The sequence below is a fragment of the Leuresthes tenuis genome, unplaced genomic scaffold, assembly GCF_036924035.1.
Source record: "Leuresthes tenuis unplaced genomic scaffold, fLeuTen1.0.hap1 SCAF_1, whole genome shotgun sequence".
Taxonomy (NCBI): Eukaryota; Metazoa; Chordata; class Actinopteri; order Atheriniformes; family Atherinopsidae; genus Leuresthes; species Leuresthes tenuis.
The window spans coordinates 11,324,940-11,347,346 of NW_027325355.1; the positions used below are offsets into that span (position 1 = coordinate 11,324,940).

The 22,407-nt window shown below is 41.9% G+C and overlaps 1 protein-coding gene, 2 non-coding genes and 3 pseudogenes across 3 annotated transcripts in view; all 6 read right to left on the reverse strand.

The window, feature by feature from the left end:
- LOC140296621 (uncharacterized) overlaps positions 1-21,599 on the reverse strand; it is a 581,862-nt gene extending 560,263 nt beyond the window's left edge. The window contains exons 1-3 of the mRNA XM_072379734.1: positions 21,594-21,599; positions 20,644-21,523; positions 20,125-20,577 (exon numbers count right to left, since the gene is read on the reverse strand). Coding sequence (XP_072235835.1) covers positions 20,125-20,577; positions 20,644-21,523; positions 21,594-21,599 — 1,339 coding nt within the window. The remainder of the gene's footprint in view (positions 1-20,124; positions 20,578-20,643; positions 21,524-21,593) is intronic.
- On the reverse strand, positions 5,514-5,632 carry LOC140298482 (5S ribosomal RNA). Its single transcript, XR_011914124.1, has one exon. It is a non-coding gene; the product is annotated as a 5S ribosomal RNA (ribosomal RNA).
- LOC140288092 (5S ribosomal RNA) lies at positions 5,902-6,020 on the reverse strand (annotated as a pseudogene).
- On the reverse strand, positions 6,287-6,405 carry LOC140272342 (5S ribosomal RNA; annotated as a pseudogene).
- Positions 6,675-6,789, reverse strand: LOC140291630 (5S ribosomal RNA; annotated as a pseudogene).
- Positions 15,080-15,243, reverse strand: LOC140297505 (U1 spliceosomal RNA). The gene has a single exon (XR_011913234.1). It is a non-coding gene; the product is annotated as a U1 spliceosomal RNA (small nuclear RNA).
- Positions 21,600-22,407: the final 808 nt, after the last annotated feature.

The following is a 22,407-nucleotide window of genomic DNA, read 5'->3' on the forward strand; positions in this document are numbered from 1 at the left end:
AATTCATTCGGGTCTGTGACGATGGTGGTCTGATGGAGGTCGCTCCTCTGCGCAAATTTCCCCCAGAAACTGTTCAGACACAGTTTAGCCACCTGTCTTTTAGCAGGGTTCACCTCTATTTTGCTGGTATCCAGCTGAATACCTTGATGGAGTTTGTAATCTCTGACGTACCTCTGCTTACTCTCCTCATCAATTGCGTCTGCGGGATATCCTGAAGCCTCTTGTTTACCCTTAAGAAATGTGTGTATGTAGTCTACAAAGATTGAGCTACTGGTCCTGTCAAAGTGCCACACCTCAGTGATTTTAGCAAGACGATAACCAAGCTTTAACGCCTTGCTAAACTCCACACTCACCCACACACCTGTTAGTGCTCTCTCCTCATCGCTGTGGCTGCACGCACCTGCCTGGTTATTCATTTCAGCACAGGTGCGACAGAGAGTGAATACAAGTTTTCCATGAGATGACTTGTAAGGTAAAACTGGGAAAAACAGCCCACGCGGAGGATAAACAACAGCTCTTATGAAACCAAAGTAGCTGTCAGGGTCATCAAAATCTCTGCAGATGATTCTGGGATGGCCGAGAGGGTAAGGATAGCTGCAATTTACATAGGGGTAAAGAGATGTAAAGTCAGCGTAGTGCACAGTTTCATCTACCCCCGCACTGTACCTCAACCTGAGTGCGCAGGTCCGACCACCGTACAGTGCCTGTCTTGGAGAGAGAGGTTCAGGGGCGTTAAAGCTCTTGAGAAATTCAATCACCTCCGGATGGGACTTTTTCATCTCAGTCCACTCGTGCTCCCACATGATATGCAGACGAAGACCGTACACTGACTGAAGTTCTCTCTCTCTCTCATGGGTCTCTGCATAGAACTTTTCAAACGGCTCCTTCCTCAGCGGACATGTGTCTTGAGGCTGATAGCAGATGGGGCAGCCGTGAAAGAAACAGCCGTAAAACTCAAAAGCTACCCTCACACCGTCAATTTCCAACGATTCCTTTTTCCCCTGTGTTTAACGCATGGCTAATCTCAATCCCTCTGCTAAACGCTAACCACTCCAGCCACTGGATGGATGCGTTTGAGAAGGTCTTACTCTGCTGACTGTAATCAACGGGTGAAGGTATGGCCAGGGTTTTAGGCTGCAGAAAGTTGGCGGTAAAAACCTTCATACAGGCCGACGCGATCGTGATGCATTTCAGGGGGTCCACGCGCATCTCGTTAAAGAATTGCTCGCGGAATTTGACACACCCCTTGAACAGTATATCTACATAATTTTTGCAGTAAAGCATGCTCTGTTCACGAAAGTTAAAGGTGCCTTTACAAACTCCATCGTACCATCTGTAGAACTCTCCCTGCTCACTGGGGCTCATGAGTTCTACAGAGTAGTAACTCGGTGAAGGAAAAGGCCCCACATATTTCAAATTCTGCTCTGAAGAGAATCTGTGGGGAAAGAAACCTTTGGTATGATCACTGAAACCTAACGCTTTCGGCATCATACTCAGTTTCATAGCCAGGAAGGACAGACTATCGATGAATCTCAAACCATAATCACAGTCTGTAAAACAGAGAATTTTACTCCCCTGTGTGATGAGAGAGGGCTTCATACCTAGTTGCACCATGACGTTAAGGATTAGATAACTATCATAACCTCGTCCGTTGTGAGCAATAAACGTGTATCCACGGTAGCGTGGTCTCCTGAAATGGAGGAGGAATTTCTTGACACAATCCAACCCGTAGGCAGACCACTCGACACCTTTCAGCGTTTTTGCACAGACCAGAAAGGGGACATGCACATCGTTCTGACCGACTAAGGATTCAAAATCATAAAAGATCAGTTTTTCGTCAAGCCGTTCGTCGGTGCTGGTAGGCTGAATGTAACACTGATGTCCACCGAGAGTTGGTGTAGAACCGAGGGTCAGTTTCTCACCACAGATTTTACATTTTAAACCTTCACACACGTGGGGGGTTTTTACCTTAGTCATCGCAACGCGATAAAATCTCTTACACGTCGGACACCTTTTAATCAGATCACAATGACTCACTTGCATTCTGGCTTGGGGTCTCTCACGAGGTTCTTTGTGTCTGTTGAAGCACGACGAGTTACGACAGCTTCTGTTGCAATCGCCACAAAATATAGGACTGAGCTCTTGATTTGTACATGACGAGTCGCAACACACAGGACAGTAACCAGGACAGTAGTGTGAGTGTGGCTCATTGTAACTGGTGTAGCAGTGCTCGCAAATGTACCTGGACCCTATAAATCCTTTGAGGTTTTTTATTCCATAGTAATGGTTTTGGAGTAATAACAGAAAGAGAGGGCTTGATCGATCTCTGAAATCAGTCTCAAATTTACACAGAGCTCGATCACCCTTGGTTCTGTGAAACACCACAATTTTTCTGTTTAGGATTTTTTCGAATTTTCCAACATCACCGAAAGACACAGGCGTCTGATCAGTCAGCCCTGCCTGACGCTGCCACTCTCTCGCCTGGGCCGAAGCCTGACTATCGGTAAATTTAGAACCGGAGACGTGCGCGAGACTGATGGCGAAACAGAGCTGATTGTCACAGTTATCTGTAATGTACAAGTGACGTTTTTTCTTATGGATTAATTCGCATTCTAAGGTTTTTGAAGCCTTCCGTTTGGCGCCCCCTGTAGGGTATCTTACTACCTGGAGGACTAACTCCATGTTAGTATCAGAGGCAATCTCTGCGTTCGATTGAGTTAACTCGTCTAAAAAGTCCAGAAAGGCTTTCAGGATTACATCAGACTCATTTGTGACAGAAACGGTAATATGTTGAGAAATACTCTCACCTACTAATTCTAGCTGGACGACATCATTACATCTGGCGTGTGATCGCGCTGTTTCTGCCACTTCAATAAGATTGCTCATAACAGCTGAAGTGAACTCAGCGATGTTGGGCATTCTATCAGGGCACGGACGCGGTATTGTGACGGGACGTCTTATTTCAAGACAATTGTAACGTTCACGCTCAATCGGTGGAGGTGTAGATCTCCGACTCGTTTCAGGGACGGCTACGTTCTCCTGATTCACCCCCCTACCATGCTGCAGAGTTTGTTCTGCTGCAGCTGGAGAAGGTAAAGAATTCAGATTTGATGAGGCTGTGTCTGATGCTGAAGATTGAGAAGCACTAATCGCTGAGGCTGTCTCTAGTGATGTGACACAAGGAGCTGGATTTGATGACTCATTTTGCAAACTCGGGCCGGGTGGCGGAGGCCCGTTTAAATTCAGGACTGATGATTCTAATTCAGGGACGGCTACGTTCTCCTGATTCACCCCCCTACCATGCTGCAGAGTTTGCTCTGCTGCAGCTGGAGAAGGTAAAGAATTCAGATTTGATGAGGCTGTGTCTGATGCTGAAGATTGAGAAGCACTAATCGCTGAGGCTGTCTCTAGTGATGTGACACTAGGAGCTGGTTTTGATGACTCATTTTGTAAACTCGGGCCGGGTGGCGGAGGCCCGTTTAAATTCAGGACTGATGATTCTAATTCATGTAACACATCAATTTGACCATTTTCATCTTCTTCAATATTCATAGGAGATGATTGATAATCGACATTAAGGAGCGCATACTCCAGTGGTGTAAAGTAATCCCACACATGAACCGGTATGGGTATGTTTTCCAAATTTCCCACAGCCTCGGATATTACAGCCGGCACAGCTCTGCCTGCTTGATTATCCATCTTTACACAGAATTGAGAATGGCTAAGAGGGGTTAAGATATCTACATATATATATATATACACACATTTACTTTACTTCGAAATCACGGCCAAGTCACGGTTAATTCTCTGTATAAGAATCTCGCTACTTCTCATGAATGCCCGAGCTCTTGATCTTTCACGTCGGATGGTAGCGTTTCTTTTCCTCCACAGACGAGGGTCGGGCCGGCTTGGAGGATTTATCCGTTCTATTGACAGATCGCCCTCTGTGGTTGAAGGAGAAATAACCATAAAAGTATTTTGAATATACCTGGTTCAGTGATTGTGAATTTAAAAAAAAAAAAAAAAAAAAATTTAAATTAAAAATTAAGAATTAAAAATTTAAATTAAAGTTTAAAAAAAAAAAAATTTAAATTAAAAATTAAAAATTTAAATTAAAATAAATGAAAAAAAATTAAAGAAATTATATATAAAATTTTTTGAAACACAGTTTAATAGCGTAAAATAGATAAATAAATAAATTTAAAAAAAAAACCTTGCTTAAGTATACACTATGTGAAATTTGCATAGATGTTACCATGTAATGCTCCCGTTGAATGCAGCACGGATAAGTGGACAGAGCAGTAATAATATATCAACTGGCTTGTTTTACAGGCACCAGACATGAGTTCTACTGGAAAAAAAAGGCTGCGCTCTTTTAACCCCTCTCACCCTTCACTCTCTCCCTATGCGTCACATCCGTGTTGATGACGTATGACGCTTACGCGCTCACGTGAGAAAACAAAAACAATGAGTGATGAGTTTTTTTTAAAAACTTACCCCGCTGATCAGGCTGTTTAGCGAGGGGTCCTTCCTCCCCGCGAGCAACGCTTGGCGCCTCTAATAGCTGCGCCGTTATGCAGCCTAGTAAACCGACAGCCCCTTCAGCCGCAGCCGTATCGGTATGGTAGCCGCTCACAGGCGACTCGGGTCGCTGGGTTTCTCGTGGGCTGTAAGGTATACTCGGTGGTGTGTGTAGAACAGATGTTTCCTGCCGTCCGTCCTCTGTACTAACACTCGGACACTCAGTTGAAAACTGGTTGTGTTGTACAGGGAGCAGTCTTCGTCGTAGCCGGGATTTATTCAGGGAAAGTCCGTTTCCCCCTCCCGGCGCGTTTAAAGTCAATTCACCTTCGAACACGGCTGGGTTCTTCTTTTTTCGGCCTTGCTCCACACTGTTTAGTAAATCTGTAAACAATTACATCTGTTGTTATTTCATTGAAACATTTCACTTGTTAAAGGTTATTAAAGTTAAAGTAACATTACCATAATCGGCTTGCGTCAATATGAAGTCATCCAAATCCTCTGCGTCCAACTCTGGAAATTAACACTCTGTCATGGTGTGGTAATATAATTATACACGCATTCATATGTTTATCATCAGATCTTTTTTACTTACCGTTGAATACTCCTAAGAGTGCCAAAGAACCGCCGGTTGGCTGTGTATGGATGTCAGCTCTTGTTTTCCGTCCTAAAAAAGTTGTTTGTTGTTGGTTTTTTTTTTTTTGGTTTTTTTGTTGTTTTTTTTTTTAAAGTTTTAAGGAGACTTTTTGCGTACCTGTGTCCATGGTTCCTATCCTGTCGGTTGAGCCCCTGACGTAAATGCCTGAACCATTTTATATAGTCTTACCCCCCTCCATAGAAATAAGGGAGTGTTTTAAAAATTTCTTGAAGTGCTAATTTCAACCCATTTGCTCTTCACACTTAGTTTATATCCACCCTAGTGATAAGAGGTCAGAGGTCACCTGTCAAAATGAGTTTGAGTAAAGGTGTCCTTTTATTTCTCTAAGAGAAAAAGCGTACAGCACCTGGTATTCCCAAGCAGTCTCCCATCCAAGTACTAACCAGGCCCAACCCTGCTTGGCTTCCGAGATCAGACGAGGTCGGGCATATTCAGGGTGGTGTGGCCATAAGCAACAATGTCTGTCACAAATATGCATTATATAGGTACTGGAATCATACGGTTACTCTATGTAACCAGATAATTGCCGAGAAAGGCTAACTTGTAGTGGGCATATCTTCATCCCTGATGTGATTATTATCTGTAGTTGAAACTGAGACTCTCAGATCACTTCGTGTCTGCCAACAAAGCAGCAGCAGCTGAAGATGACCAACTTCCTCATGTGTCACAGGGTGATCAGACGTTGCAACAAAAGACATGCATGTGGTAGAGAGAAGAGAAAAAGCTTACAGCACCTGGTATTCCCAAGCTGTCTCCCATCCAAGTACTAACCAGGCCCAACCCTGCTTGGCTTCCTGGATCAGACGAGGTCGGGCATATTCAGGGTGGTGTGGCCGTAAGCAACAGTATCTGTGAACAATGTGCATTATATAGGTACTGGAATCATACGGTTCCTCTATGTAACCAGATAATTGCAGAGAAAGGCTAACTTGTAGTGGGCACATCCTCTTCCCTGATGTGATTATTACCTGCAGTTGAAACTGAGACTCTCAGATCACTTCGTGTCTGCCAACAAAGCAGCAGCTGAAGATGACCAACTTCCTCATGTGTCACAAGGTGATCAGACGTTGCAACAAAAGACATGCAGGTGGTAGAGAGAAGAGAAAAAGCTTACAGCACCTGGTATTCCCAAGTAGTCTCCCATTCAAGTACTAACCAGGCCCAACCCTGCTTGGCTTCCTGGATCAGACGAGGTCGGGCATATTCAGGGTGGTGTGGCCGTAAGCAACAATGTCTGTCACAAATGTGCATTATATAGGTACTGGAATCATACTGTTCCTCTATGTAACCAGATAATTGCCGAGAAAGGCTAACTTGTAGTGGGCACATCTTCATCCCTGATGTGATTATTATCTGTAGTTGAAACTGAGAATCTCCGATCACTTCGTGTCTGCCAACAATCCAGCAGCTGCTGAAGATGACCAACTTCCTCATGTGTCACAGGGTGATCAGACGTTGCAACAAAAGACATGCAGGTGGTAGAGAGAAGAGAAAAAGCTTACAGCACCTGGTATTCCCAAGCGTTCTCCCATCCAAGTACTAACCAGGCCCAACCCTGCTTGGCTTCCGAGATCGAGGTTGGGCATGTTCAGGGTGGTGTGGCCGTAAGCAACAATGTCTGTGAAAAATGTGCATTATATCGATACTGGAATCATACAGTTCCTCTATGTAATCAGATAATTGCCGAGAAAGGCTAACTTGTCGTGGGCACATCTTCATCCCTGATGTGATTATTATCTGTAGTTGAAACTGAGACTCTCAGATCACTTCGTGTCTGCCAACAAAGCAGCAGCAGCTGAAGATGACCAACTTCCTCATGTGTCACAGGGTGATCAGACGTTGCAACAAAAGACATGCAGGTGGTAGAGAGAAGAGAAAAAGCTTACAGCACCTGGTATTCCCAAGCAGTCTCCCATCCAAGTTCTAAAAATGCCCAACCCTGCTTGGCTTCCGAGATCAGGCGTGTTCAGGGTGGTGTGGCCGTAAGCAAAAGTCACCGTAACAAATATCTATTATATAGCTGCTTGAACCATATGTTTCTTTTAGTTTTTCACCTAATTGGCTTGAGAGGCTGATGTTGATCCTGCACATGTTCTTCTCTCTCGTGTTGGTTCTCTGCAGCTGAAAGTGAGACTCTCAGATAACTTAGTGTCTGTCGACCTCTTCTGTTCCCTGTGTGTAGTTTTGTGTTCAGCGTCACACAGAGAGACTGAGGCTGCTTAGTTAGATGAAATCATCACAAATTGCTCATTTTTAAACAGTTACATTATATTTTAGAAGTCAGAACACAGTGATAGATGTTGTTTCAGCATCTATAAAAAGCTGATTTGTGACTGATTCTCTCGCTTACGGCCATACCACCCTGAACACGCCCGATCTCGTCCGATCTAGGAAGCTAAGCAGGGGCGGGCCTGGTTAGTACTTGGATGGTAGAAAAAGTGCACGTGCCGCCACTTTAAACTGTCAAACAGGCAACTTTATATCTAACAGCAAACGCTGAGAGCTGCTCTGCAGAATAAATACTTTTACTGGTGGAAGTGTTAGTAAATGTTGCTGATGACACTTTGATTCTTTTGCCTGAGTGAGGTTTTAGATGCAGAGGCCCAAAAAATACTGAGGTCATGAGTCAGAACTTCTAGTCGGGTTCGGGGCTCCCCTGGAAATTTATTTAATTCCATTATTTAAATCTGGCCATTTTCAGAGTCTTAAAGGAACAAAAACAACATAATGACTTTTAGGTTTATTTGTTTAGTTTGTTATCAGAGAACATCAGCCTCATCCTAAATGATTTGCAAATGAGTTACAATGTAAAACTGGAGAATGAATTTCATCAAGTCATGGATTAGGAATAAAAAGGAATGAACTGTCCCGGGACAGAGGGATAATATATACAAATTAAACTTTGATTCATGTTTCCTTGCTATCCGAGTAGGACGCTGGGCTGCAATAAAAATATCTCCACATTAAAATGCATTTTTTCTCACAGTCATCTACCACTTAAACTGCTCTCCACCTACATGTTTAGCTTGATGTGCTCCTCTTTCAGTGACTGGTGAGACTGACTGACTCACTAACGGTAACAACATCAAAGTCCGACTTGTGTGGTAGTTACCATAGCGACAGTGCATGTTGTCGATGACGCGCAGCACGTCTGCCCAAACTGAGCCACTGTTTTATTAAACAGCGCTACTCTTGGCTCTTCAAATATAAAATCACCACAATTTCAGCAACAAAAAAAAAATTTAAAATACAGAGGACACGACCTCGGTGTCCTCTATGGTAGTTACTGCCTTGCTCCTATGATTAGATGGAGAGGACAGCTGATTTTCCTTTGCCTGCCTTTTGTGTTGAAGGACTGAGTCACACAGTTTTATCAACCACATATTTTATTTTTTGGACGTTTTTGAAAGAGTATCCATACCAAGGAGTAAAATTGTACAATCCTCTTTTTCCTAAATCAGTACCAACTTGTGCGCACCGCATGGAGTTGGCGCTCAGATCCCGGCCGGCAGAAATTGCTGCTCCTTGATTGGATGATTGGTTGGCCCATGGGTGGGCACCGGGTTAATTGTGCAGGCTTTTGAGTAGTTCTCCTTGTTGCTGATTGTTACCATGTGATTGTTTTTCCTGTTTCCTTCTCCTTTGGCTTCTGTGTCCAAATTCCAAATGGAGAGCATGGAAAAATATATGCATTGCAAATGAATATGCAAGAAGAAACCAAATAGATTCAATTAGTGACACCCAGAGGTGAGAAGGCAAATAGCACAGAACCTCTCAGCTGAATGTTCCACTTTTTCAACATTAACCAATTTAAGCCCTCTCTTTGGAATTGGTCAATCACACACTCTGGTGTGACTGGATAACTGACTAACCTTGTCCACTCATCTTCTTTCCAGAACACAAACATGACAGCACACCTGAAGGTTCCACCGAGATTTGAACTCGGATCACTGGTCTCAAAGTCCAGAGTGCTGACCTTTACACCATGGAACCCCTTCCACAGGCAAACTACGCTCTTAGTCATGCAAATGCTTGACAACATAAAGGTTAAATTTTTCAGCGGTGCTCTTACAGCTTGTATTCTTAATATGGGCACGACAGTTAAGCAACACATTCTGTATCTTCGCTGGTCAAAGGTTAGAATCCGCCTGTCACGCGGAGGAATGGGGTTCGATTCCTTGACAGGGAGGGTGCCATTTTCGCTGAGCAGCTGGTGGTTCACCAAAGTCCGTTTCACACCTCAGCATTGGAGAATCTCTTGAAAACGTCCAAAAAATGACTTTATGACAGAGATTATCTGCTGGAAATGCATTCTCACAGAGCTCCAGAGTGGTGCCTGGGGACAGCTCATAGGACGCAGGGCGGGATCCGCTTTTGTACGATGCAGAACATTTGCTGTTTTCTTTCCAGCATGTCAAGAATAGCAGATGAGGCTCCCTCCTATCCATAATTATGAATATGTTGATGTTGCCATCAGTAACGTGCAGTCATACATCTACACACAAGAATGAAATAAACAGAGTTGGAGCAAGCAAAGACCTTCCGCGTGTGAGGCGAACGTGATAACCGCTACACTACGGAAACTGTTGCCGTGCCTACTGTTGAGAATTCCAACAGACAAATAATAGATAGATTTATCCATTATCATTTTTTAGTTGATGTTAATCATCAAAAAGTCCATTTTAATCATTCTTTTGGAAAGTAGTGTCTCTACCATGTTTGAGAGAAAATGGCCTGGGTGTGCAGGCTTTTGAGTAGTCAAACCCCAGCTGGTTGAGGCGGGTGGCCACCCTTCCTGAGTCTGGTCCTGCCAGAGGTTTCTTCCTGTTAAAAGGGAGTCGTTCCTTTCCACAGTCGCTCAGGCTCGCTCAGGACGGGAGATTGGACTGAAGACAAGTTTAGAGAGAGAGAGAGAAAGAGAAAAACAATAACAATAAAAAAAGATCTGTCAGTCTATCAGACCATTCCACAGCTGTACTTTCTTACCGCCCGTAACCAAGCGAGAGGAAGAATGCGCGCTCATTACTGCACCCGTCCCGCTCATAGACGTCACTTTTTTCTTGACGCATTTGGCGCGACCCAGATTCCAACGACACTGGAGCGGGACTGCGGAGCGGGGGTCTGACTCTGAGGTAAGTGTAACTTCTTTTTTGGGCAATAGTCCCATGCAGAGAGTAAGCCATCAAGTTGGATAATGGAGCAGTGGGCTATGTTGTTGATCTCATCAAACCGAGTCGAACTTTCTGCCCTCCATGGTGCTGATTTCCTGCTATTTCTCCCCATTTATCTCATCCCTCTACCCAGTGCTGTCAGCTCCTTTTGATCCAGACCCACTGACTGATTTCCTAACTTATGACATGAGGTTACCGTGGCTTGTGTGTCACCAACTCAGCAGTTTTCGAGAGTTTCCGAGCTGGGAATTAAAACACAGGGACTGTACCGTATTTTCACGACCATAAGGCGCACATAAAAGTTTTAGATTTTCTTCAAAATGTGCAGCGCGCCTTATAGTGCAGTGCGCCCTGTCAGACAGTGTCTCACTCCTGCGCAGGAGTGTTGTTGTAAGGCGGACATAGTAGAGAACGTTGATTGTACCGGTATATAAAAGTACAGGGGTGTGCGTTTAAACTGAAGGCCATCAACTACGCGGAGGAACATGGGAATCGAGCAGCCGCGAGAGAATTTAAGATCAACGGATCGATGGTTCGCAAGTGGAGGAAGCTGGAAAACGAGCTCCGACAGGTGAAGAAGACGCAGCTGAGTTTCCGTGGAAATAAGGCGAGGTGGCCCGAGTTGGAGGAAAGACTCGAGCAGTGGATCATCGAGCAAAGAACGAGTGGGAGAAGCGTTTCGACGGTCACCATTCGACTTAAAGCGGCAACGCTAGCAGAAGAAATGAAAATCGAACATTTCCAAGGAGGTCCGTCTTGGTGCTTTCGTTTCATGAAACGGTGCCATTTTTCCATCCGGACCAGGACTACAGTAGCGCAGAAACTTCCAGCGGATTATAATGAAAAGCTGGCCAGCTTCCGCTCCTACTGCTTTAAACATATCACCGATAAACACATCCAGCCCAGCCACATCACTAATATGGATGATGGATATGGACTTTCGACATCACGGTGAGTCACACTGTGGAGAAGACTGGGACCAGCGCGGTAGCGATACGCACAACGGGGTACGAGAAGTCTTCTTTTACTGTTGTGCTAGGCTGCCATGCTAATGGACAGAAACTGCCGCCTATGTTGATTTTTAAGAGAAAGACTTTGCCTAAAGAGAAGTTTCCAGCTGGAGTTATCAGTAAGGCAAATGAAAAGGGCTGGATGGATGAGGAAATGATGAAAGAGTGGCTGCGGGAGGTGTATGTAAGAAGACCAGGTGGTTTTTTCCACGCATCGCCATCGCTGTTGATCTGTGACTCTATGCGTGCCCATCTCACAGCCGATGTGAAAACACAAGTTAAGCAAACGAACTCTGAGCTTGCTATCATTCCGGGAGGCCTGACAAAGGAACTCCAACCGCTGGACATTGGTGTGAATCGGCCGTTCAAAGTCAGACTGCGAGCGGCGTGGGAGCAATGGATGACTGATGGAGACCATAGTTTCACTAAGGGTGGAAGGCAACGCCGGGCAAGTTACGCCACAGCTTGTGAGTGGATTGTAGATGCTTGGGCTAACGTGTCTGCTAGCACTGTTGTTCAAGCTTTCGCAAAAGCCGGCATCATTTCCGAGGAGCCACACGGCTTTTACAGTGAAGACAGTGAACCTGGCATGTTTGATGGAGATTTAGCACAGCTGTTCAATGCAGAAACAGAAGATGAAGACTTCGATGGGTTTGAGTTATGACGCACACTTGCTTGTTCAACCGTGTTTTAAATAAAGCACAAACAAACTCAGTTTTGCTCCCGATCTATTTTTAAATACAAAAACTTGTATGCTTGTGTGGATTGTATATAAAACTCACGCCCTATAATTAGGTGCGCCTTATGTGTGTTAAAAACACAGTAACGGCACACCACTGAGACTGCGCCTTTTAGTACGGTGCGCCGTATGGTCGTGAAAAAACGGTATATTTCTACGGGCTCCACCCACGCTGTGGAATGGCTTCTCCACGGCCTGCGGCGTCGGTCGCTTTCCACCGGGTGCACCGGCTTTTTAATGTATGTTCTCCCCTCCTGATTTAAATAAACACTTTTTTGATGTATCTCCAACTTTAAATAACTTAATTATTCAATTCAAGATCAAGGCAAAACTTGTGCAATATAAATAATCAACATCTCTCTAAAATATTTTTTCTAGGACAAGAACCAATCTGAAGTTGTGACTCTCCTGGCAAGTGAGTGTGATGAATGGGGACAAATCTACCCCCTGCTGAGCCACTTGGCAGCAGTTGCGCTGGTCAACCCAGTTTCCAGGGTAAACTGTGAGAGAGACTTCTCCACAATGAATCGAGTAAGGCAAAATGCCATGACCAGAGTTTCTGAGTGGTGTGCCTAATATTTAATCCATTTACAGGGAACTGGATACATAACCAGACTAGGGTACAAAATGTGTGTTCCAAAGGCACCTCCTGCTTTCATTCCTTTTGATTAATTGCAGTTATCTTCATTTTTAGGTGAAATCAGACCTCCCTAATAAACTTCAGCAACTGAGTTAGTTTTTGGTATTGTTTTATTCTGAATTAAATTTAAAATACTTCTGATATGCCTTTGTAAGTTCTTATTTATCAACGTATGTTCATATACAGCAATTTATATCCATGGTCTCAAAATGCACTTAAGTGTGATCCATCAGGCTTAAAAACGTACACACACATTAAAACCCCCGAGGGTCAGAGACTCTCCCACCACAGTCTCCTAAAATCCTGGGAAACACTTGATCAAACAACTGCAGAGTAGTGCAATCAAACAACACTGACTCAGTGGCGCAATAAGAGGCTGAAGAGGCAGGACAGTAGCATTCTGCTGCAAGGGGTCAACCTGCCTGACTCCCCAGAGTACAGCTGGACAGGCAGTGGATAAGCAGAAGTCAGCAGCTCAGAGGCAGGTGTTCAGTCAGCCACCACCTCCAGCTCCTGTACTTTTAAGCCCCTTCATTGTGCCAGTTGTGTTTGTCATCCCAACTGGAAACAAACAGATTGTGCTGTCTGGTCCCCTGCCCTCACCTCCGCCAACCCGGAGAGCGTAAGTGCACCCGCACAGTGGAAAAAAACTAATGCCGTCAGTGCCACCTGCCGCGCATAAAAGAAAATGGTCATGGGCAGTATTATGGGAATATATACTGTCCCAAAAATAACAGAATGTCTCTGGAAGAATGGATGCAGGAGATGAGGAGAAAGAGGGAAGAAAAAAAGTGTTTCAGATCATTCTTTACATGTTAATATGCATGTAAATAGTTTTAAAAGAAAAAAAGTCTTAATTTATTGTTCTAATTAGTTTCTTTTGTTAATTTATTGTATTTATTTTGTTTTGTTTATCTTTTTATTAATTTTATATTGTTTCTTGTTCTAAATGACTTAATAAAGAAAGAAATTAATAACTTTAAACATTTTCTGTTTATTTATTTATGTATTTTATTTTGGTATTTATCATTTATTTATTCATTCTATTTTATTGTTATTATTGTACTCTTGTTGCTCTTGTTGTAATGTTTCCTAAATTTAATTATTTTCTATATTTGTTCATTTATTGCTTTTACTTTATTTGTTATTTATCTTTATTTTTTCTATTTTGAATTTAATTTATTCCTGTTTTTATTGCTTCAGGTTTAATTTCACATGTGTTTCTGAGTGTTTGTGTGTGTGTGAAATTAGTAATAAATTTGTTACATGTCAGTGAGTGTCTTCAGTTTTTTTCAACTCATTCATAGAAGACGACTACATTGTTGCAGTACTCAATTCAGAAATGTAAAAATTACATTTGATAACACTTGGTAAAAGTTTGTCTCATGTCCAATGATGGAACCGAACCGGCAACCTATGGATCGAGAGCCTCCTATTCTACAGCAGTGTCAAGTTAGCTTAGATTTCTCAAATGAATACACCAGACTGTGTGCTTTTACTTGAAATGGACAGCAGAAACACAAATAACTACAAGTTCCTTCCATTTTTTTCCCTCACTCATTTTCTCAAAACGTCTTCTTTTCCTTCATTTTTCTCCTTCCCCCTTTTCCCTCTTCTTCCGCCTCAAATACAGACTATTGCTCCCCTGCTTCAGCTCAGTCGGCAGAGCATCAGACGTCTAATTTGAGGATCCAGGGTTCAAGTCCCTGTTCAGGTGTATAAATTTAATCTGCCACTTAACCTGTGCTTCCCTCTATGCCTGCACTCCATTTCTACACTGTCACCTCTGACAGAGCCTGGCTAATGGTGTTCCTTCTATGTAGCTTATTGTTAGCTTTGCTGTTAGCTGCATCGTTATATCCTCATTTGTAAGCTGCTTTGGATAAAAGCTAAATGCATAAACATAAAGTCATAAAGCCGACTGTCGACAGTTGCACACATTTTAAAAACATACGTGAACAACTAATTCGCACAATAGTCTCATCTTTCAACTCCACTTTCCTCTGGTTCAGCTTGTATATGAACAGTTCTGCAGTTAAAAGCTAAAATCCCAAAGCAGAGTGGAGCTTCTGTGTTACCTGAGGACTGACTGATCTCCGCAGTGAATTCATCTCTTCCCAGGATGCTGTTTCCACTGGAGCTTTTCCCTGCTCCAGTCTCCCCAACAATTAATATTTGTTGTGATCTGATGCCATTAAAAGTAAAAACAAGTTGAATTCAGTAAAAAAAACAAGTAAATAATCAAGATTGAATCGATGTAAACTGATGTGAAAAACTGTTCCGTGTAACTGTTTCTACCTAAAGCTCTCAGAATTTATATTTTTCTTTGAACAAGTCTTTCAGGGGAGAATGCGAACATAGTCCCCCACTACCAGAAATTAAGCAGTTGAGATTCCCACATTTGGGGAATTCACAAAGGTCAGAACAGCCTCAGTGCAATGGCTGAGCCTCACCTTGGGAGAACCATCTTCTTAATCATTGTAACTCCCCTACCAAGTAAGTAAGAGTTGTTCAGCTCACTGAGGGGGGACTCACTCACACACATACTGAGCACACTGACGGTGCTAACAGTCTATAAGCTAACTACACCAGAGGTTACAGAGGCTGGGATTCTACATATATGTACAGAGGAAGCAGGTTTGTTAAAAAAAAAAAAAGAGTGAAATAATGTAACATTTAACATTTTAAAAACATACTTCTTATTTCCCATAATGCAGTGCTGTTTATGTGCACAACAGGCTATCCCTTATTTCATCCATCTGTCCCCCTGCAGCCACCAACGGTCCAACATGGAGTTCAAGTGAACCAAATCTCACTTAAACAGCATCCGGAAACTGTTTAATACACACCTGACATCCAGAAAAAAGAATAAAAACACACAGATCACAGGTTCTTTTCTGCTAACAGAGTTAGCGCTTCCTCTTTCTTTGTTTGTTTGTGGCGCCATGAAACTGACTCAGTATGGAGCGTGATAATGTTCACACTGCCACCTATTGTTCTGGGGTGGGAACTGCACTGGGTGACTTATGGGATTTTTGGTTTTATTTGCTGAAAAGTACACAACACACTTAAGAACCACTACAAGGTGTTCCTAATAACCTTTAAAGTGAATGTTTATCTTCACATGTGTAAAGCATCAATAAATAAGTCATTTATCTGTTTGTCAGGCTGGAATTCAAAGTAAACAAGAAACTCGTGCTACAAATAAATAAATAAATAAATCAGCTCAGTCCATTTCTAGTGGAGAACAGAAATACCTGCAGGATTCAACCGTGTAACAAACATCTGAGCCATAACAGTTATAACTCTGCACAGAAATCACAGCTAAGTGCTGCACCTTCTAAACTGTTTACTGTCTGTATGTTTATATATTCAGCATGGAGAGAGACTGGAGGGACATAAAGGGACGTTACAAAGTCAGAATCTAATTTTTAATGGGCTGCACTGGTGTCTGACTCCAGAAACATGAAATTATGGGATTTGACTGCTACATCTATGTGTACAGTTATATTTATCTTTACATTACACATCATTACATAATAACCTGCTTGTGATTTTTTTGTCTCACTCACATTTGTGTCCTTGTCAGCTGCTCCTTGTTCTCTTGGTTACTCACTGGAGAAGCTGCAGTAAAGTCAGCTGTAACATCTGCCGGTAAAAGAGCAGGAAAAGAAGGTGTTCAAAAAATCATGTTGGTATTGTGAATAGGTTGCCTAATATATTTGGGAAACACAGGTATATGTGAGCAGGAAAAGTAACAGAACAGCAAACAGATGTAAGGTGGGCTGGCACACAGCTGGATACAACATCATGACATCACTAATATTCTAAATGCTAATCACAGACTTTACTAAAAGCTTCAGCACTTTTCCATTGGGAACAGTTATAATTAACAGTTGACAAACTTAGCTTCCAAATATCAACCAAATGGCAGTTTGCCGGTTTGTAGAGTAAACTTTGTTGTTTGTTAACACTGGTAACCTCTTTCACCCACAACTACGTTACCAGCCAGCTAATAGGAGGCTCAAACAGACTTGATGCCGAGTGAAAGCTGGGGCTTAAAACCATGTTTTACTTATAATCTGTGAACAGATTAGACATGAAAATGATCAAGTGAAAGTCACTGAGCTGTTTGTTAGGTTGTAAAACAACTTATAGAGCTCTATCGGCCCCTGGTGGAGAACAGAGGTAACTGCAGGATTCAACCAATAGACAATGAGCCATAAAACAGGGTCCTAAAATAAACACTAAATACACAATGTTGTGATTAAGTCATAGCTAAATGTAGCTAAAGTATTTACAAATCATTAACTGAAGGGTACTCAATTCTAGTTCAGACAAATATATATATTTTTATATTATGTCTATAAAAAGTGAAATTGCCCCTTCTCTCAACAACCGAGCTGGATGTGAAATTCAGCGTAGTACAATATTTAATAATTTAGTAAAAATAAAAGATAACAGACGTAAGACTCCACCAACGTCACCACTCACGACAACTGTTACATAAATTAAGACATGCGCAGTTAGCCAATAAAGTCAGAAAGAGTTTCACGTTAGCATGCTAGCTTGCTAACTGGGCGATATACAATCGTCCTGCTGCATTAAACACAAAAAATATATCTTGGCAATTGTTATGCGAGTTGTACGATTGATAGTATTTCTAGATACTGAGAAGATGGATTCAAGTAGTAAAAAAATAACTCACGAAATGAGTTTTCCATGCCAGTTGTTAATTATTTGCTCCCCTGTCAAACCACAGCAAGCTAATAGCAATTAAAACTGCGTTTGACCGCGCATGCTCAATTTTCTTAACCTTTGACCTAATATTTAGTCAAAGGAAAAACATACAGTTTTAAACTTTTGACAAGTTCACATTGCCTGTAGTCGTTGCTAACATCCTCCTCTCCTTCAGAACCAGGGACAGGGTTGGGTTTGGGAGGTGACATCGCTCTGTACTTTAAAGAGCAGGCTTGAATAAATCAAACTTCATTTGGTGTATGATCTACTTTTCAGAGGATTTGTAAATGACTAAATAAATAACAACACTGGCTAAACCTTCAATTTAACCTGAACTAAGCAGACGTTTGACTGGTTTTGATGCGGTCAGGATCACACTCATTGGACACAAACCAGATCTTTTTACTTACTTTACTTAGTAACTTACTTTACTTTGCTGTTCTTAGTAACACAGGAGACAGGATGGTGAATGAAGAATTGCAGCAAACATTCTTCACAGAGGTAGTGTGGACGGGGGAAGATGATATTTACTGTTGAGGTTAATGGAGACGGCTCTGAGTTCGATGTCATGGAAACATTCCTTTCAACACCCCGACTGATTCATTATGAAACTGCTGCCTGTGCAACAGTCAGAGCAAAGGGTTCAGTGGAATAGCTCAGACTGTTTGGTGAATGTTTTAAATGTCAGATGTTCTGGGATCAAAACTTATGACTCAGTGAAGTTTCAGCTCCAACACTAAAAATACAAATTAAAAAGCACTCCGAAAACATCTTCAAGTGGGAAGGTGGCTTGGTGAGTTTAACAGAGACCATAACTTGCCAGTGGTGCAACAGCTGGTTCAAATCCTGCCTGTTATCCTCAGGATAACTTTACATTGAATGGAACAAAAATATTTCAATACCGAAGTGGAATGAATGTCCCACAAACTCTCCATCTTTCTTTACATGGTTTCAGGGGGACTGGAGCCTGACACAGAAACTCATCAACATTTGAATCCAATAACAAGTCTGAAACTAAATGAAAAACGGCAGACCCAAATGAACGTTGACATGATATAAGCTGTGTCAAATCCAAAAGCAGTCCCTGTTTCACTTTTTGGAATTTCTTCTTTCTCAGGACAAAGATAAATGTGAGGATCAAAGCCAACAATGACCTGGGACATCTCTCATGGAGACTGAGAGCCAAGAACAAACAGAGGTCAACATAACAAACTGTTTAACAATGACAATGATGTAGAAGATATACAAAAAAAATGCATGTGTATATATGAATCTACTGTGAATTTACACCCTCTTTTCTATTATAAACAGTAAGGAAATGTTAAAAAATATCATGAAGTTATACTATGACAAAAAGCAAGTACCACGTGTGAGATGCTGCAGGGTCAAGAGACACTGTGTGCTGAGAGTCCTCTTATCTATCTTACTTCAACTTTTATCTAATCCTTGTTTGACTGAATGTCGCATAACCTTGTGTGGCCAGTGATCTCGTTGGATGGATGGATGACTTTATTAATCCCTTTGGGAGGTTGCCTCTGGGAAATTGAAATCTCCATCTCACTCAGGCTCAGCACTGTTATATACAGAAATGTACAGAATAAACTAACTGGAAACTAAAAAACGATAGTATCATTGTTTTGTTTATTTTAACTCAGACAACTCTGTGTCAGCTTCTTGATATGTCATGCAGACTCCTTGCTGTGAGAATAAATGTTTGGTATTAATTGTCTCCAGCGACTCTGAGCCTCATTTTGAGAGAATTTTCATGACACCAACAGAGACATTTGACATAGTTTCACAGCTTGAAGTTGAGCCTCGTGCCCTTTTAGTGTTGGAACAGCCTTAACTTTCAGCTTTAGTCATGACAATCAAACAGCTGTCTGGAAAGTACAGGGAACAACTCCAAACCTTTTTCAGACTGCGTTAAAAATGTCTAAGTCTTTGGGAAAGATTAGCACCAAACACACATTTTTTTAAAAATATCTCTGTAGCAAGAACATGAAAAGCATGAAAAATGTTGACATCTGACCTTGTAGAACAATGAAAACAATGAAATACAAACAAGTGTAAAGCTAGACTTTACATCAAACTGAAATTATATATTGCTTCTAAAGATGTATGTTTACAAACATACCCACAGCTGGTGGGTATGTTTGTGAATTTTAACTTTATACAAAACATACATGTTCAGTATAATAGAATAAAACATGTATCTACTTTCAAACAGATTGCATATTCAATTCAATTCAGTTTTATTCATATAGCGCTTAATTAAATCAATGTCACCTCAAGGCACATATTGTTCTGTCTATTAACTCACAACTGATGCCATATTTATCTTGAACGGTGGGAGATCTGTCCACAGTTAAAACAATCCCAAAAAATTATAAAGCACTTCCAATGATTCTACAAACATGTGCTACCCACAAAACATTCAGAACAAAAGTCCTGACAAGAGAAGGTGGTAATCCACAAAGAAGACTTTTCATGTGAACAAGGGAAATTCTTCTGATTGGTAGTTCCTGTTGCTGCTCCCAGGTGAATGTTTTCTTATCTGCCGTAAAATATATTGTTGATTTAAACCAATAATTTATCCGCAATGTGAGTACGTTGGTGTGTCTTTACACTAGATAATTGAGCAAAACCTGCTCCACACTGACCACAGCTATAAGGTTTCTCTCCTGTGTGAATACGTTGGTGTCTCTTAAGATTGGAAGATGTAGTGAAAGCTGCTCCACACTGACTACAGCTGTATGGTTTCTCTCCTGTGTGAGTACGTTGGTGTCTCTTTAGACTAGATAATTGAGCGAAAGCTGCTCCACACTGATCACAACTGTATGGTTTCTCTCCTGTGTGAACACGTTGGTGTTGCTTAAAACTGGAAGATGTATTGAAACCTGCTCCACACTGACCACAGCCGTATGCTTTCTCTCCTGTGTGAATACGTTGATGTGTCTTTAGACTAGATGATTGAGTGAAAGCTGCTCCACACTGACAACAGCTGTATGGTTTCTCTCCTGTGTGAATATGTTGGTGTTTCTTTAGACTAGACAATTGAGCGAAAGCTGTCCCACACTGACCACAGCAGTATGTTTTCTCTCCTGTGTGAACACGTTGGTGTTGCTTAAGACTGGAAGATGTAGTGAAAGCTGCTCCACACTGACCACAGCTGTATGGTTTCTCTCCTGTGTGAATACGTTGATGTATCTTTAGAGTAGATGATTGAGTGAAAGCTGCTCCACACTGATCACAGCTGTATGTTTTCTCTCCTGTGTGAATACGTTGGTGTTTCTTCAAATCGGAAGATGTAGTGAAAGCTGCTCCACACTGAATACAGCTGTATGGTTTCTCTCCTGTGTGAATATGTTGGTGTTTCTTTAGACTAGATGATTGAGTGAAAGCTGCTCCACACTGATCACAGCTGTATGGTTTCTCTCCTGTGTGAATATGTTGGTGTTTCTTTAGACTAGATGATTGAGTGAAAGCTGCCCCACACTGACCACAGCTATATGTTTTCTCTCCTGTGTGAATACGTTGATGTGTCTTTAAACTAGATGATTGAGTGAAAGCTGCTCCACACTGACCACAGCTGTATGGTTTATCTCCTGTGTGAACAGGTTGGTGTTGCTTAAGATTGGAAGATGTAGTGAAAGCTGCTCCACACTGACCACAGCTGTATGGTTTCTCTCCTGTGTGAATACGTTGGTGTTTCTTAAGATCGGAAGATGTCGTGAAAGCTGTTCCACACTGAACACAGCTGTATGCTTTCTCTCCTGTGTGAATACGTTGATGTGTCTTTAGACTAGATGATCGAGTGAAAGCTGCTCCACACTGACCACAGCTATATGGTTTCTCTCCAGTGTGAATACGTTGATGTGTCTTTAGACTAGATGATTGAGTGAAAGCTGCCCCACACTGACCACAGCTATATGGTTTCTTTCCAGTGTGAAGCCTCTGATGATACCTCAGATGTGATGATCTTTTGAAAACTTTCCCACAGTGCTTACAGGAGTGACATCTGGATCCCTCGTGGGCTATATGTTTCTGCAATGACAGAGAAGAATAAAGACTTAGATCCTTTTGAAGTTCACACAAAAGATTTCTCTAAGCTAACCAACATATTCTAACTGGATGTGTATAGACCGAGCCACAGGTCTCAATATCTCAGATCAAACATGAATGCTGAGAGTGTGTTTGTAAATGCCCTCAGCTGTCAGCATTGTGCTCTGATGTGTTCTGCACACATTCAGGTTTTTAAACAGTAAACTCTTGCTTTTTGCTCTTTCACTAATTATTTTTTGTCATGATGAAATTCTGAAAAGGAACTTGTGCTACAATATTTCTAAATGATAGAAGGAAGCACAGTCTTGTCCAAGTTGTTCAATTAAACACCATGTAGAGGTTGGACTGAAAAAGGTTGATGACCAGTGGTTTAAATGAATAAAAGTAACAGTGGTGGTAATACATGACATTCTTGACACTAACCATTTGTTCCAACTTACAACCCAGAGGTCTGCAGCCACTGAGCTCAACAATTATCAGGGAAACACAGTTTTAGGTTAACCTTAGTTTCTCTCTAAAACAACTCTTTACCCTGAGGTAGAGAGATCTACAAACCTGTCATCTAACCATTAAAGACCCAGAAGTATTACCACCACCAGGTTTAATTCATGTAATCCAGAGACTTTAAACACAAATAATGAATATTAGCTCCTGAACCTCTCAAATCTGAAGACTGACAGAAAATGTCCCACCACAACAATCTAGCCACTGAGTTTCTTCCAGCAGATCAATCAGCCTGCAGCATATTTTCAGTCTAAGCACATCTGTATCAGAGAGAGGAGATTAAACCAAGAAACACTATTTCCACACTTGAAGTAAAAGCAGAACAAGCGGACGATACAAGGAGCCTTGACACTTGTCCTCGT